The 15657-nt window shown below is 36.7% G+C and overlaps 1 protein-coding gene across 2 annotated transcripts in view; it reads left to right on the plus strand.

Moving 5' to 3' along the window:
• Positions 1-7292, plus strand: part of CCDC59 (coiled-coil domain containing 59) — a 7741-nt gene extending 449 nt beyond the window's left edge. Inside the window, exons 1-4 of one of the 2 annotated variants that reach the window (XM_008574409.1) lie at positions 109-322; positions 1678-1963; positions 4497-4596; positions 6798-7292. In XM_008574409.1, coding sequence (XP_008572631.1) covers positions 169-322; positions 1678-1963; positions 4497-4596; positions 6798-6959 — 702 coding nt within the window. In that variant the 5' untranslated portion in view covers positions 109-168 and the 3' untranslated portion in view covers positions 6960-7292. Of the gene's footprint in view, positions 1-108; positions 323-1677; positions 1964-4496; positions 4597-6797 lie in introns of those variants that run through there. The other variant, XM_008574410.1, reaches the window with a different exon arrangement.
• The last annotated feature ends 8365 nt before the right edge of the window (positions 7293-15657 follow it).

Consider the following 15657-nt stretch of genomic DNA (forward strand, 5'->3'; position numbering starts at 1 on the left):
TGTAGGTGGCGCAAACATGGCAGTGCGGCGACGGCTCGATCAAAAGAGTAGCACAGGCTGGATAAGTAGAACTCCGATCCGGACTCTACCTGGCTATTGATTGCTTCGGCTTGATGACGTATTTTGAGGGCGTCCTCTGTAGTTTTCTGGCGACGCGCTAGGTTAGCTATGGCGCCAGTGAGTCCGGCAGCGAGGAGGCGGACGGGGGTTTTGGGGACGCGTGGCCAAGGAGTGTCTTCGGTTGGATTCGGGAACAAGAATGTGAGACAGAGGACATGGTGGCCTGACCGTCTGCAAGCCTTCGTAGGGAGCGTTCGCGAGGGTATGTAAGACGGCAACCGTTTACAATTCCTCAGGTCTGCGAAGTCCTGTGATATGCCACACTCAGAATGTCGGAAAGATGTAGGAACCAGACCTGGTCCCACTTGGGGCAGAACAATCCCGTTCTAAGCCCGTTGAAGCCCTGAGCTTCACAGACCTCTGGGTGGGAAGACGGGGCAGCGTTGCGAACTTTAAGTTTTTAATCCTTGCCCCTGTCTTAACCCCATTCTTCATCAGAACTCTTTTCCTCTGCATTTTCTCATGTGTAACCGTAAGCAGAGAGTGTGTACGGGTCCACTTGTGTATGTATTATGTGTACGAGTGCGTATTTGCGCATTTGTTACGGCAGAGCATAGAGAGAAGGAAGGGACCAGAAATGTACCCCCACTTAGGGCAGAACAATCCCGTTCTAAGCCCGTTGAAGCCCTGAGCTTCACAGACCTCTGGGTGGGAAGACGGGGCAGCGTTGCGAACTTGAAGTTTTTAATCCTTGCCCCTGTCTTAACCCCATTCTTCATCAGAACTCTTTTCCTCTGCATTTTCTCATGTGTAACCGTAAGCAGAGAGTGTGTACGGGTCCACTTGTGTATGTATTATGTGTACGAGTGCGTATTTGCGCATTTGTTACGGCAGAGCATAGAGAGAAGGAAGGGACTGTCCAAAGCCTTTCTGAGTACACCCACCAGAAATGTACTGTCCAAAGCCTTTCTGAGTACACCCACCTTAGTAGTCCTCCAGTCTTGTCTTACCGTGCTTCCTTTCCTTCGCTTTAGTTTGTGATTGTCCTTTTGTCTTGTTGTCTCTAATATCTCTTATTGGAAAGTGTAAATACTGAATTAAATTTCGGTCTTCAGATAATTGCTAGCTGTTCAAAAAGTCATGCAGCATCTTCTATTTTTCTTTTGTGTTGAAGTATTTTCGAAAATTAGTCGTATGGTAGTTGAGTTTCTCCAAGGTAAGTAACAGATGTGTGTGTTTTGTTTTTCTATTTTTAAGTATTTGTTGAAGACCCAGATTAAGTAAGTGTGTTAGAGGAACTAAGGAATTTTTGATTTGTAAGTACAATTGTAAACTCAAGTTGTGCGGCAGTCTGAGCTTGTTAGTTTTTCTTCAAGATTCATACAGGTACTTGGGTATCTATATGGCTAATGTTAACCTGGTCTTTTTGCAAGGGGTCAACTTGCTATTCAGTCTTTCTGCTTAAATTTGTTGCTTGAAGTAATCTAAAGCAAAACATAAAGTAATTCTAGCATCTGAATGTGATGATTTTAAAAGGTTTTTATTTTTAATTAACGGCTTCATTTTCCACTCAACTCATTTTTTGTGAAAGTAATTTTTGACTAATACTCATTGTAGGACAAGGCTTTGCATTTCGAAGAAAACTGAAGATTCAGCAAAATTACAAGAAACTGTTATGGAAGGAGAAAAAGTCTCAAACATCACAGGAATCCCAATTTACAGATCGATATCCAGATCATCTGAAACATCTCTACTTAGCTGAAGAGGAAAGACTCAAGAAACAGCTAAGAAAAGTTGACCAGCCTTTGTTTGAAGAACAGTGTAGCATCGACCAGGCTTTGTCTGAAGATCAGTGTAGCATTGACCAGCCTCAGCCAGAAGAACAATTTAGCAGAACAGTAAAGTATGTATTTTCTTCTTTTGAATTCCTTTACTTTAAGTAGTGTTTTCTGAAAGCTATTATAGGACAATTTGTATAGTAATTAGAATTTCTTTTAACACATTTTAGAAATTACAGTGTAATTAGGTGAATATATTTTTCATGGAGGCTTTGTTTTTAGCTTAAATGACTAAATTAGATTAGTGTAGCTTAATTGAAGAAGTAATGAAATGGGGATTAAGAGATCTGGATTTTGAATTTCTGCCTCTTAAGTACATGTAACTTACTTCAACCATATGTTAACTCTTGGTATTAATATTTTTAAAAATTATTTATTTATTTGTTTATTTTTTGGAGAGGTATTATAGGTGTAGTCATTAACAGCATGGATTGTAGAGCCAGACTTAATATACTGGTGCTCCAGTGTCCTCTCCTCTAAAATGGGGACAATAGTAATAAGTATGGACTTCACAGCCTCCATGTTACTTAACTCCAGAATGGGTCATTCACACAGACTACAGTATTCCTAAAGTATTTTATGACTTTGTTGTGAAGACTGAGTTAACTATACGAAGCACTGAAAGACATATGTGATACATGGTGAATGCTCAATAAGCGTTGAATGCTCAATAAGCGTTAGCTGCTACTATTACTATTATTATTAATCCAAATTTTCTGCAGAGGACAGAAAATGGGTTGCAATTAAAAAACAAATGGACACCTTTCCAACACTTTGGTTTTTATAAGAGCTAAGTTATGAAACTGCACACAATTCAAGGAAAAAAATGTTAAAATTCAAATTTGCAAGGAAGTGTTACTTGGGGCTGTAATTTTTAACTTCACTAAACTTTTGTCCTTTAAAATTGTGAGCTATTTCTCTTAAAAATAACAGAAAATAAGACCCCAGGAAAAAAGTGTAGTGGAGGATAAAGGCAGAGACACTGAAAGTTCAGTGTGTTCCATAGGCTTGTTGTCGTATTATTATATAATGGGTGTAAAGCCCAGGAAAAAAACACTAGAAATGTAGATTTGAGTTATTACCAATGATAATTGAAGTGAGAAGGGTGAAATCATGACATAAGATAAGAAGGTAAAAAATCATATTTTTAAAAATTACTTTTTATTTCAAGGTACAAACAGGAAAAAGTTATTGAAGAAGTTAACTAAACTTTTCAAAACTGGAGAAGAGGGGAACACAGTTTCAGTTAAGTCAGCAGAGGACGGTTGTGAGAAGAAGGGATTAGTCAACTTTCAAATACTATAAAGTCCAAGGAAAACAGGACTGAGAGCAGGTCTTTGGATTTGTGGACTAGGCAATCACTGATGATTTTGAAGAGAATATTTTCACTATTTAACCCTGATTAAGCTTTAGTTATATGTACATGTGACATCTGAAGCCATGGTCATGGATCTGATGGGTCCCAAACAGAAAAAGCATGGAAATTAAGAAGAGAAACACATTGGGGAAAAACCTGGAGGGAGAAAGACAAAGAGGCTCTAGCATGACAGACCAAGAAGGAACAATTAGAAAGGATCAGGAAAGAAGAATGTCACCCAAACCAAGGGAGTAGAATTTTCAAAAGTAATGAATAGTTAATTAAAAGAGGCTGAAAAGGGCATAATGATTATCATGTTTACCTAGGAGGTCATCACTGTCTTGTCATGGGCAGTTTGAGTGGAATGGTGAGAACAGAAATCAAGTATCAAAATATTGAGGAATGAATGGGAAAGGACAGTCATAGTCTATTCACTATTCTTTCTAGAAGCTTGACTATGAAAGGTCATGAAACAAGATTAGTAGATAGAAGGGAACATAGTCTGGTAATGGATAATTTATGCATTTGTTTACCTTATGAAGGGAGCAATTAAAAAATGTTATATTATGATTATGGAGTGAGTATAGAGAAAAGTTGAGAGACAGGGTAAAGGAAGGTTATTACTGAATCAGGTACCTTGAAGAAATGGATGGAATTCTAAGTGGTTGGATTAGTCTTGGCAAGGGGAATGCTTCAGAGAGGTGAGAAATACTTCAATATAGAACAGTTCTAAATAGGGACTAGGTCTAAGGTGTGGTGATTCATGAGTAGGATGAAATGGAGTAGAGACGAGGTGGTCAAAGAACTTTGAGGTTAAAGTTCATGTTCACCCACAACTTCTAAAATGTCCTTCAGTTTAATGCCTTTTTCAGTACCTCATTTCTGTTATTGATATGCTGGTTTCCTCTTCTAAGTTTTGTGGGTTTTTTAAAAATTCTGTAATATTTTAGAACATTTCAAAGCTTTCTGTATTTTCCCTGGTTGAAATATTTCTCCAAGAATCTCTATTTAATTAATCTATAATCTTAAAAGCTGCAACTATGTTTTTAGTATCTTATTTGGACATTTTACTAAGATTGATGTTCTGTTTTCTCTCCCTTGTCTCTTCCCCTCTCAGTTAATTTGCATTACTGAGATTTTACTATACAAATACTGTACTGTATTTGGTATACTTGCATCATAATTTTGGTTAAATCATTTTTAATCTTAGTTACTTATCTGTTGCAATTTATTTTATAAAGCTCCTTTACTGTTCCAAAGAAAAATAAAAAGAAAACATCAAATCAAAAAGCACAAGAAGAATATGAACAGGTACAAGCTAAGCGTGCTGCTAAGAAGCAAGTAAGTTCACTTTTAAAATATTAAGGTACATTTTCCTTATTTATCCTAAATGTATATTCCTACTGTGCTTCTTAGTGGTTGGTACATAGTATTCTCTCTGTAAATATTTCTTGAATGGTCTGAGTAGAGTTGGAGAATTGCATGATATTCAAATTCCTTGATTGTTTATATTATCTCATGCAACACTAGTAAGTCAGGATTTTAAAGATATTGCTTATAGGTTAATGTTTCTTAGAGTAATGGTCCAAGAACTTGTACTTTTAACAAGTGCCTCAAGAGATTCTTATGTATAATGAAATTTGTGAACCACTGACCTGAGAAAAATATAGATGATTTTTTAAATCTTAACATTGAAGCACCTCCATGGGGAGGTGTTAGAATAAAATATTCTTCACTGTAAAGAGTTGTCTTGCCTATAAGAAACCTACTATTTTAACCTAGCAAAAAATTATTGCTCTATTTAATCATTCAGAAAAACAGAATCGTAGTCCAGAATCAGCCTTTTTCCAAATGAGTAGTACAAAATTATCCACAGCTTCAACAAAATTACCTTTTAATAGAAACTGTGGCTAATTCTTATTCTTTGTATTGAAACTTCATTATTCTGTCACCTTAAGAAGGATAGCAAATCAATCAAAAATACGTCATAGGTGGCACTGACATAATTTCCCTTATGTTTTTAGTCTAGATATGTGTAATTAAGAAATCTTAGGGTTTATGATCTAAAATTTTTGTGATTGTTCTTAAACTGGGGCAGACTAGGATGAAGCAAAAACAATTCTCTATGGAAAATACCAGACTTTTGTGGCATAGCTTGTTACATTTATGCTTTTTTCTAACCATCTGCTATCTGCCACCTTTGGAAATAGTATGCCAGATGAAGCATAGTAGGGACCATTATGTTGTAAAACATAAATTAGTATCCTTTTAAATTTTTCCTTTATAAATATAGGGTATTATGATCATGAATATTAACAGTTTCTCAGAACTTAAGATTTCAGATTTTAATATAGAAGCTAACACCATTACCCATGAGAAATGAAAATTTTTAAGGAGATTATTTAAAGACCCATGATTGATGGTAAGGATGTTAAAAAACTTTTTACTTTCCATAGGAATAAACCAGGCTCCATATACCTAAATTCACAATTAAGTTTCAGATCTTTATATGCTTATTAAAATAAATTAAATACTGTACATATGAGAATATAATTTTAGGTGATGTAGCATAGCATGATGAAAAATTCCACAGACTTTGAATTAAAAAAATCTGGATGTGAGACTCAGCTATGTCAGTTATTGGGGATCTTGTGTAAGTCACTTTTGGTGTTACTGAGCGTCAGCTCCTCATCTGTAAGTTGAACATAATAACCTAGCATAGAAAGTTTTGAAAGAATGGGATGTGCTATGATTTCACATGTGGTATATGAGAAAGCGCTTTATTAAGTCACAATCCAAATATTAGGCTGTTTCATTTCGGGGCTATGTGTATTACAGGGGAAATTGAAAAACTGTGCACATGTTGTTATATTACTTAAGAACTTCTGTTTAACTTTTATATTTAATTTAGAAAGAATATTGTAGTGCATTTCAAGTAGTGCTTGTCAGGTTTGTATATAACTGAGTTTATTTTTCCTTATATTCAAAGTAACTTGGGTCTTTATCTTAGTAAGTCACATAAGCGTGATAGTTCCTTAAATGGTCAAAATCATAATCACTAGCAGAATGTTTTTCACATATATAGTAAGTAGTTAATAAATGTTTTCTGAATTTAACCTGTAAATTAGTCACATGGAAAATTAAAAAGAATACCAGACATAGGTTTCTAGAAAGGAAAAGTATAGTGTTATGTGGAAAATTAGACTAGATAACATCTAAAGTCCTTTCTAATTTTTCAGTGGCTTTAGTTAAATGATGAAATCATTACATAGATATATACCTCTCTTCTGTAGTCTAATTTCATTTACATACAAATGATTAAAATTGTTTAATAACTACATTATTCCATGTTATACCATGTATCATTATAGTGTGAAGGCAGAGGGGATACATTGCTTCAATTACGGGAAACAATTCACATTTTGCAGAATATAAGAGACAAACTTTAGAGTGTTTGCGTGGTGATAGCTATTTCAAAACAATTTGTGAACTATATCTGCTGTTTGTTTCTAATGAAAAGTTACGTATGTTAATAATTTCAGGAATTTGAGAGAAGAAAACAAGAAAGGGAAGAAGCTCAAAGATGCTACAGAAAGAGGAAAATGGAAGTGTTCAAAATATTAAGCAAAAAGACTAAAAAGGGCCAGCCAAACTTGAATTTACAAATGGAGTATCTTCTTCAAAAAATACAAGAAAAAAATTAAATCAGACATTTTGTCCTTAAGCATTAAAATACTTGCTGTCTGTTGGGATGTTTTGCACATATAGCGGGTGCCTCCTAACACTGAACTAAATTTGTCAAAATCAACTGGATTGTTAAACCATACTAAATATAAAATGTCAGTATATTTTTGTTCTTATAGAAGAAAACTTTCCATATATGCTCTAATATAAATTGTTTCTTGTATTTTTTTGCCTCTGAGGGAAGATTGGCCTAAAGAACTGGAAGAACCTTCTATTTGGGAGACAGACTCAAGCATGTAATACTTTTGTATAATACGAAATTTGTATGAAATAAAGTATTTTGAAAATAGGAAGCAGAGCTTTCAGTGAAGCATTTCCATGAAATATTTCAATTTAGTAATCAGCTGTATGGTTTTAAAATTTAATGTTGAAGGAGGCAGAGATTCTCTTTGGCCTTTTTATTTATTCATTTTAAATTAAATACCATTACACGGGGATGGACTTTTCACATACCAGGGTAAAGGATACCTGGGTGCCGAAATAACCTTCTGCTGTCATCATATAACAAGGAAAACTTTCTATATATGCTCTAATATAAATTGTTTCTTGTATTTTTTGCCTCTGAGGGAAGATTGGCCTAAAGAACTGGAAGAACCTTCTATTTGGGAGACAGACTCAAGCATGTAATAATTTTGTATAATACGAAATTTGTATGAAATAAAGTATTTTGAAAATAGGAAGCAGAGCTTTCAGTGAAGCATTTCCATGAAATATTTCAATTTAGTAATCAGCTGTATGGTTTTAAAATTTAATGTTGAAGGAGGCAGAGATTCTCTTTGGCCTTTTTATTTATTCATTTTAAATTAAATACCATTACATGGGGATGGACTTTTCACATACCAGGGTAAAGGATACCTGGGTGCCGAAATAACCTTCTGCTGTCATCATATAACAAGCTGCTCTTCATAAAGCACTTTGGCTTAAAAGAACTGAGAGTCTGATACTTTTTTTTTTTTTAGACTGGTAAGGGGATTGCAACCTTCTGCACGGTGTGATCTGCACCACAGTCAGCCAGTGAGCTAACCGGCCATCCCTATATAGGGATCCAAACCTGTGGCCTTGGTGTTATCAGCACCACACACTCCCAAGCGAGCCATGGGCTGGCCCAAGAGTCTGATATTTGTAAACATTCCCTTAAATGGAAGTATGTAGCTTGTTAGTGTAAGATCTTTTAAATGGTGATGGAAACCCAGTAGCGTCACAACAAGAATTAAGCTTTCCAGATCTTTCAGGATCCTATACTGTAAGAACATTGTCACTGTCACCCTTGTTGGTACCCTTGTGAGCTGACAGAAACTACCAGGATAATTGCTTCTCCTTCCTCACAAGGGCAGCAAAGTGAGGAAGGCTTAACTATAATCATTGTAAGCAAAAGGACTGTATGATAATACTTGTAAGACATTGCATGATGAAGTTTTATTATAAATGATTACAAATGCAACATGAAATTGCACTAAGATTTTAGGGAGTACTTGCATTCTACTGGTTCACTCTGCATTTAAAAGTTCAATAGGAGATGTTTAGGAATCACTGAACTTTATTGCATAAAACCACAGTGCTTAGAAATTTGCCATACACTGTTACATTTAAAATAAGTAGCCCAGAAAACCTGAATTTGGCTACATTGGTGAAGACTACATTATGATAAAGAGTAAAATATTTTAATAAGTTGCTTTATAGTTTCATGTGTGTATTTTTACTTCTAGACACTTTGGGATGATAAAACATGGAGAGCTACTCCTTTTGAGAGACAAGTGGAAGTTTAGTTCATTTTTGCAACTTTGTGTTCAGCCACTAATATGTGTAAGGTTCGTGTTAAGGAGTGTTTTGGTGTTTTTGTTTTCTTTTTAAACATTTCTTCCAAGGTTCATATGGGGAAGTAAATGGGCATCAGGGCAAAAAGTAATCAGTGACAATCAGGTAGAAAACAAAAGGTCAGACTTAATGCACCAGAGAATCACTCAGGGAGTTTCTTAAAATGCATGTTTGAAGACCCTAGCCTCAGATTTGGATAGTGTAGATAGGCTCCAGTCATGGATGTTTTAACAGGCACTCCGATGATTCTGTGGTGGTTGGTCCTCACACAAAGCATTGGAACAGGGCCTTGAAATTGGGGAAAGTTTCATGATTGAAATAGCATTTGAGAAAAGCCTTTAAAGTTAGGAAGAAAATTGGAAGCAAAGATAGCATGAAGAAAATTACAAAGGGAAGAAAGCTTGAGATATATAAATACCCCCAAAATATTTACATATGTATATTATTACTGATGGGGGATAACACTTAATATTTCCTTCCATGTGGAGGGGACACCATCAGCCTAACATGGTCTCCTTACTGTCTGACTTGTTCTGCCCAAGGGAGGTAGAGTGACATCAAAATGATAAGTTTAGGGGCCGGCCCGGTGGCGCACTCGGTAGAGTGCGGCGCTTGGGAGCGCGGCGGCGCTCTCGCCGAGGGTTCGGATACCATATAGAGACTGGCCCGCTCACTGGTTGAGCGCGGTGCGGGCGCAACACCGAGAGTTGCGATCCCGTTACCGGTCACGAAAAAAGACAAAAAGGAAAAAAAAATGATAAGTTTAGAAGGAGGACCTGGACTGCAGCAGAGTCTATGTACTCTTGATTGCTTTTCTCCTAACTAAAGTGTGAAGAACAGGCTCTGTTGATGAAGGGAAGGAGCAGGATGGACACAGAACAGGTAAGAGGTCTGTGTTTTGGGAAAAGTAACATTTAAAATTTGTGCTGCGTGGGTCACTGTAGTGGATTGAATTTCCCCCAAACTCAGTGAAGTTTGAATTGTGTCCCCAAGTTTTATGTATTAGAAAGTTGGCCCCCAGTGTGACTGTTTGAAGGGTGGGAGATCCTTATTATGGTAAGTGAAGATGGGGCCTTGATGTGATTAGATTCTGAGGACTATGCCTAGTGAATGGATTAAAAATGGTGGTCGGCTGTGGTTCTGAGGGCTTTAAAAAGAGAATGAATGAGGAGTTTGCTTGCTCTTCCATTTTCTGCCATGTGAGACCCCTGGGTCGCTCTTGCCACTGCCAAGGCCTTCACCAACTGTGTTCCCAGGACTTTGGTTTTCCCAGTTTCTGAGACTGTAAGCAATAAATTTTGTTTTCTTACAAATTACCCAGTTTCCATGTATTTTGTTAGAAGCAACAGAAATGGACTAATACAGTCAGGATATCAGGAAATGAAACAGGAATAAAATTTGAAGGAGCACAATATACATGCAGAGAGGCTTTGGCATGGCCGGAATTTGTGGTTGCAGGCTTCAGGTTTTAATGTGTGTGCTAGGGGTTTTGATCTTGGTAGTTTGTAGTGGCTTATATTGGGCCATTAATTTGATTTCTGTAAGTGTGCAGTAGGCCTCTACTTGCTGTGGTTTTGGCAAGAGACTTTAAGCCTAAGGCACATGGGATTTTGACCTACTTGTGGTACCTTTGTCCACAGGAAATTGCTTTCCTACAGAGGGTGCAATACTGGGCCTTCAGCAGAGGTGTGCAGACCTCAACAAAGAAGCAAGATGTGGGTGTGGGTGGTAGAGACATAGAAGCTTCGGCAAAGGCACAGAATGTGGGAGTGGGCCTCACCCAAATGCTGGCCTCCTGTATGGCCTCAGCAGATGCTGACCCAAGGTGAGGCTTAGCAAGCTACTCTGGCTGTTCTGGCATCAGCAAAGGCACTAGGGTGTGTAGGCAGCATCAAATGCAGGCTGCTGCAGTTTGACCTTGACCTACATTAAATATGCACGTATGAGCAGCAGGGGCCTACTCAGATGCCGCAGAGACACCAGAAAGCATTCTCATTTGAGGTACTGATTTAACGATAGAAAAGAAAAAAAGAATATTCATAGATTAATGACTATATCTGTATTTGTTGCTTTTAAACTTCAAGGCAGATGCCGTGAATGCAAGTAAGAGTTCTAGAGAAGCTCAAGGTCTAAACTGGTCATGCCAGTCATTGAAATGCAGTGTAAAAGAAAATTTTGAATGTAAAGAGATTTAGAAAATCCTAAATGAGAAAGATCAGAACCAGGTCAAGGAGACCTGATGATTGGGACTGCACCACCGTAAATTATATACTTTGCGACATGTGTCTCAAATGCCATTCTGAAAGAGAAAATAGTGTGCCATGTTATGTATGTAGTGATAAATTTAACTTCTTGCTGACAAGTTTCTTAAAATTTAGTTTGTGTGCAGGTCATGTGACTAGCATTCTGATGAAGCTAAAGCCATCGCCAGCTATCCTTCCTACAGATCCATGAGTTTTTACTTTATAGATTCTGCTGCATACAAGTATTGTCTTTGGCAATAAAAACTACTGGTTTTGGGGAGCATAACGTACAGGATAACTACCCCTTAAATGTAGTATGTATGCGGCAAGTGTGATTACCTCGGGTGTTGTATTAATTCTTCGTGGCTTTTAAAAATTGAGATATACCATAGACTGAAAGTAGAATTAATTTGACTTTTGCAGAGCTGAATGAGTCATATTCATGTTTAAGGAAGACACCTAGGCTGCAGCTGCTAAGAAATCCACCTAGGCATTAAGAGCATTTCTGGCTGTGAGTGAATGAAATAAAAGACTGGGAATGCCTTTAATTTTGTTGAACTTTCACCTTACGATGGCAAGAGAATTTGATTCTGGGTTTCAAATTTTTGGTCTTTGGACATTTACTTGAAATAAATTTAATGTATAGACATCATTTTCTCCTTAGGAGTTTGATAAGGGAAAGATTTATACTAAAATGTGAGACATCAATATTCTGCTGACATGTTAACATTGGTCACTCTATGTATTTGGTTGATTCCCATTGAGAACACTAGATTGAACACCATGGAGCTTATAGACAGCTCTATGGCAGAAATGCACAACTTATGGGCCTGATGACCCTGGGCTTTACAAGAAGATTTATTGAGGTATAACTGGTTGAACATATTTAAAATGTACAATTTAGTGAGTTTTGACACATATATACACTCATAAAACCATCTCCACAATCACCTACTCATCACCACCATCACCTCCAAAAGTTTCCTCATGGCCCTTTGTAATAACCTTCTCAGTGGCTCCCCAAACTGATCCCAGGCAGCCACTGATGTGCTTTCTGTTTATATTTTCAAAAAATTTGTAAAATTGGAATCATATACTATGCACTACTTTTCGTCTGTATTCTTTCAGTCAGCATAATTATTTGCAGATTCATCTATGCAGTTGAAGTTATCAATAGTTTGTTCCATTTTATTGCTTAGTATTCTATTGTATGGATATACTACAATTTGTTTATTCATTCATTTGTTGATTGGCATTTGGGTACTTTTCAGTTTTGGGCTTTCACAAATAAATCTGTTGCTTTGCCTCACATGAATTTTTCACCTTTCTTCCCCTGGGTGACAGAGCTGCAAGAAGGGATTACTCAAAGCCTATTTCTTCCAAGCAGTGAGAGATGCCGAAGGGGTTAATTTCTCAGAACACTCAAGAGAGAGGTATTCCTTCCTTTGGAAATTAACCATGAACTGGGGTTCTCTCCCCACATTTATTCTCCAGACCAGGAAGTTACAGGAAAAGGACGTAGGTGGGGTTATGGCTAATTATAGTTTAACAATAGAGGCTGTTAACACCAGTGGACCAAGCCAAGTGACATTCCATAATGCAATTTGCAATAGGTTAAGTTGATCCACCAACAAAAGCTTGATCCGTAGGTGGGGTTATGGCTAATTATAGTTTAACAATAGAGGCTGTTAACACCAGTGGACCAAGCAAAGTGACATTCCATAATGCAATTTGCAATAGGTTAAGTTGATCCACCAACAAAAGCTTGATCTTAGCAAACACTGTTTTTCCCTACAGCAATTTCCCCAGTATTTTACATATCAATCAGTAGGTTAACCAAGGACATCTGTCCTTGACTCTTTATCTTTAACAGAGACTTTTGCCTGAGGAAAGTTTCCTGTCTTTTTCAAGGTTAACATTTCTATATGTAATTCCATAAGGTTAAGCTAAACCTGGGACTACAGGGCTTTGGAAAATAAGCCCCATGAAATGCATTTGCTTTATCAATGTCAGTGTACTCCACATAAATCTACTATGAACATTTGTGTGTAAGTCTTGTATGGACATATGCTTTCACTTCTCTTAGGTGAATACCTAGGAGTGGAATGGTTGAATCACATGATAGGTGGATATTTAATGTTTCAGGAAATGTGATATCTGTAAAGAGATTGACACTGGAAAAGTGCTTGATAAAGCCGACAAAGGAGGCTTTGAAGTCAATTTAGGGCTCTGAAAATGACATCCCTTTAAGGATCCTCAGTAGCACTCCATTGTATTCCCTGCATAATATCTGTTTTCAGGGTAGGCCTTCCAATTCCTAGTGGATATACATGCTGTATTTTCTACCTTAAATCTCACCACTGTATTCCAATCTGTTCCTCAGGTTACCAATAAAATAACTAGGGAGGATGTCTCTAATAAATATTGATAACCCATGCTCTTACCAATCTTGCAACTTTTACCAATTTCAAATGTGTGCCTCTGCACCAACTAATTTATTAAGACTTACTCTGTAATAGCATTATGAAGTTAAATGTTTGCCAGAGGCACCACTTTAGAACAACTCAAGTTATAGCAGTTGCCTTGCATGTACTGATCTCTCCTGATGCACCGTTAGATCAGATTACCTCTACTCTTTTGGCTAAAGATTCTACCAACATGAATACAATATTTGGAATTGACCTATGGTTAAAAAGAATCCTTATAAACCCCCACCAAAGTCATCCCAATATTCACTCAAACCTGAAGAAATTTCAGGTATAAAACACACTATTGAATCTTTATTAGATAAGGACATCTCAGACCTTGCAATATTCCTATATAGCCAGTCAACAAACCTATCAGAAAAGGCTATGCATTTGTTCAGGAACTCAGGGTGAGCAATAGAATTGTGATCCCTGAATTCCTGGTAATTCCCAACATGAATGTGTCCTGTCCTCCATTTGCTGAAGATTCAAGTAAATATTTCACAGTGGAAGATTTATGTGCAGCTTTTCTAAGTAGATGTGTAAATTAAAAGTTAACATTTGTTAGCTATTTTTATGGGAAAATTAACAGCACACATGGATAGTTATACAAAGTATGGGATTTATGAACTCCTTATCATATTTCTTTCAATCTAAACAATTCAATCAAAACAAAAGATTTGATTTTTCTGAGTGTCCATCCTCTTATAATGTGTAGATGATTTATTGCTGTGCCCTCTTGTTCTAAATAGTTCACAGGAAGACTCCATATATCTTGTTTCAAGGTTAGCTGAAAAGAAGCATAAGGAATCTAGAGAAAAGTAATGATTTTGTCAGAAAACTGTACAAATTATTTGGGTCACGATTTGTCAGCACTTGGGGGTTTTCTGTTCTACACTAGAGAAAAATAAGACTCCATTTTACTAAAGCTCTGAAATAAAAGAAAACAGATTTTTAGTTTTGACTGCTTATTGCAAGCAATAAATACCTATTTTTTTTTTTTTTAATTGTTCAGTCCTCTCATGAGCTTACTAAGATAGCAATTCCTGAGCCTCTCCCTTGGGATACAGAAGAGGAAGAAGCTCTCCTCTCTTCAAATTCTTCTCAACAGCCTCCCACTTTGGATATCCCTAACCATGTGTTATTGCAAGCAATAAATACCTATTTTTTTTTTTTTTAAATTGTTCAGTCCTCTCATGAGCTTACTAAGATAGCAATTCCTGAGCCTCTCCCTTGGGATACAGAAGAGGAGGAAGCTCTCCTCTCTTCAAATTCTTCTCAACAGCCTCCCACTTTGGATATCCCTAACCATGTCAAAACCTCTCTCTTTTGTTTATGAAATACAAGATGGTGTATTGGGAATATAAACTCATCAGAAGCATGGCCATTGCTTCTCTTAGCTTGGTTTGGTAATTAAGTCCTAATTTTCATGTTCGCAAGAGCTGGCAGCAGCTGCCAAACTATATGAAGCTTCTGCCAATATGGTGTTTGCTTTACATTAACCCTGTGGTTTATGTTTACTGTGCAATGATTGTTATTCCTAGATAACACTCTACAAATCTCTATGAGCAACTTTTCCATTTATGAAATCCTTTTGTTATCTCTTTTATATATCCCTGTTTAACATTGGTTAAATGTTCCTCATGTAACTTGATTTCCTTTTCAAGATGAAGGGGAAACATCCAGTTCAGATCTTACAGACACCCTTTTAGTTAATCATGATTTAATATAGCTTATAAATGGATTTTAATTTTAAAAATGACAATATCATCCCCTTTTGTCGTATCCACTGAACATGCAGCCATTGAGCAGTTTCATTACATTGTATTTGATCTTCCCTGGTAGCTGAATTAATAGCTGTAACTGAAGCTGTTATTGTGGCAGAAGATAAAAGATAAAAGAGTATATGCTTTAAGAATTGTTCATAATTTTGGAACGTTATGAAAACTGAAAGGATTCATGACTTCTCAGTGTATTTTGACTACCAGTGGAAAAGATCAATGATGTAGGGGTAGCTATTAAAAACTCACAAGGGAATTATGGTTATTAAGATTGAAATGCATACATAGACCAAAATCCAAGGGCAATACCTTTACAGTGTTACATGCTAAATGAGCAGCTTTTGCCATCCCAGC

This window comes from Galeopterus variegatus, unplaced genomic scaffold, assembly GCF_000696425.1.
Source record: "Galeopterus variegatus unplaced genomic scaffold, G_variegatus-3.0.2 Scaffold1041, whole genome shotgun sequence".
Taxonomy (NCBI): Eukaryota; Metazoa; Chordata; class Mammalia; order Dermoptera; family Cynocephalidae; genus Galeopterus; species Galeopterus variegatus.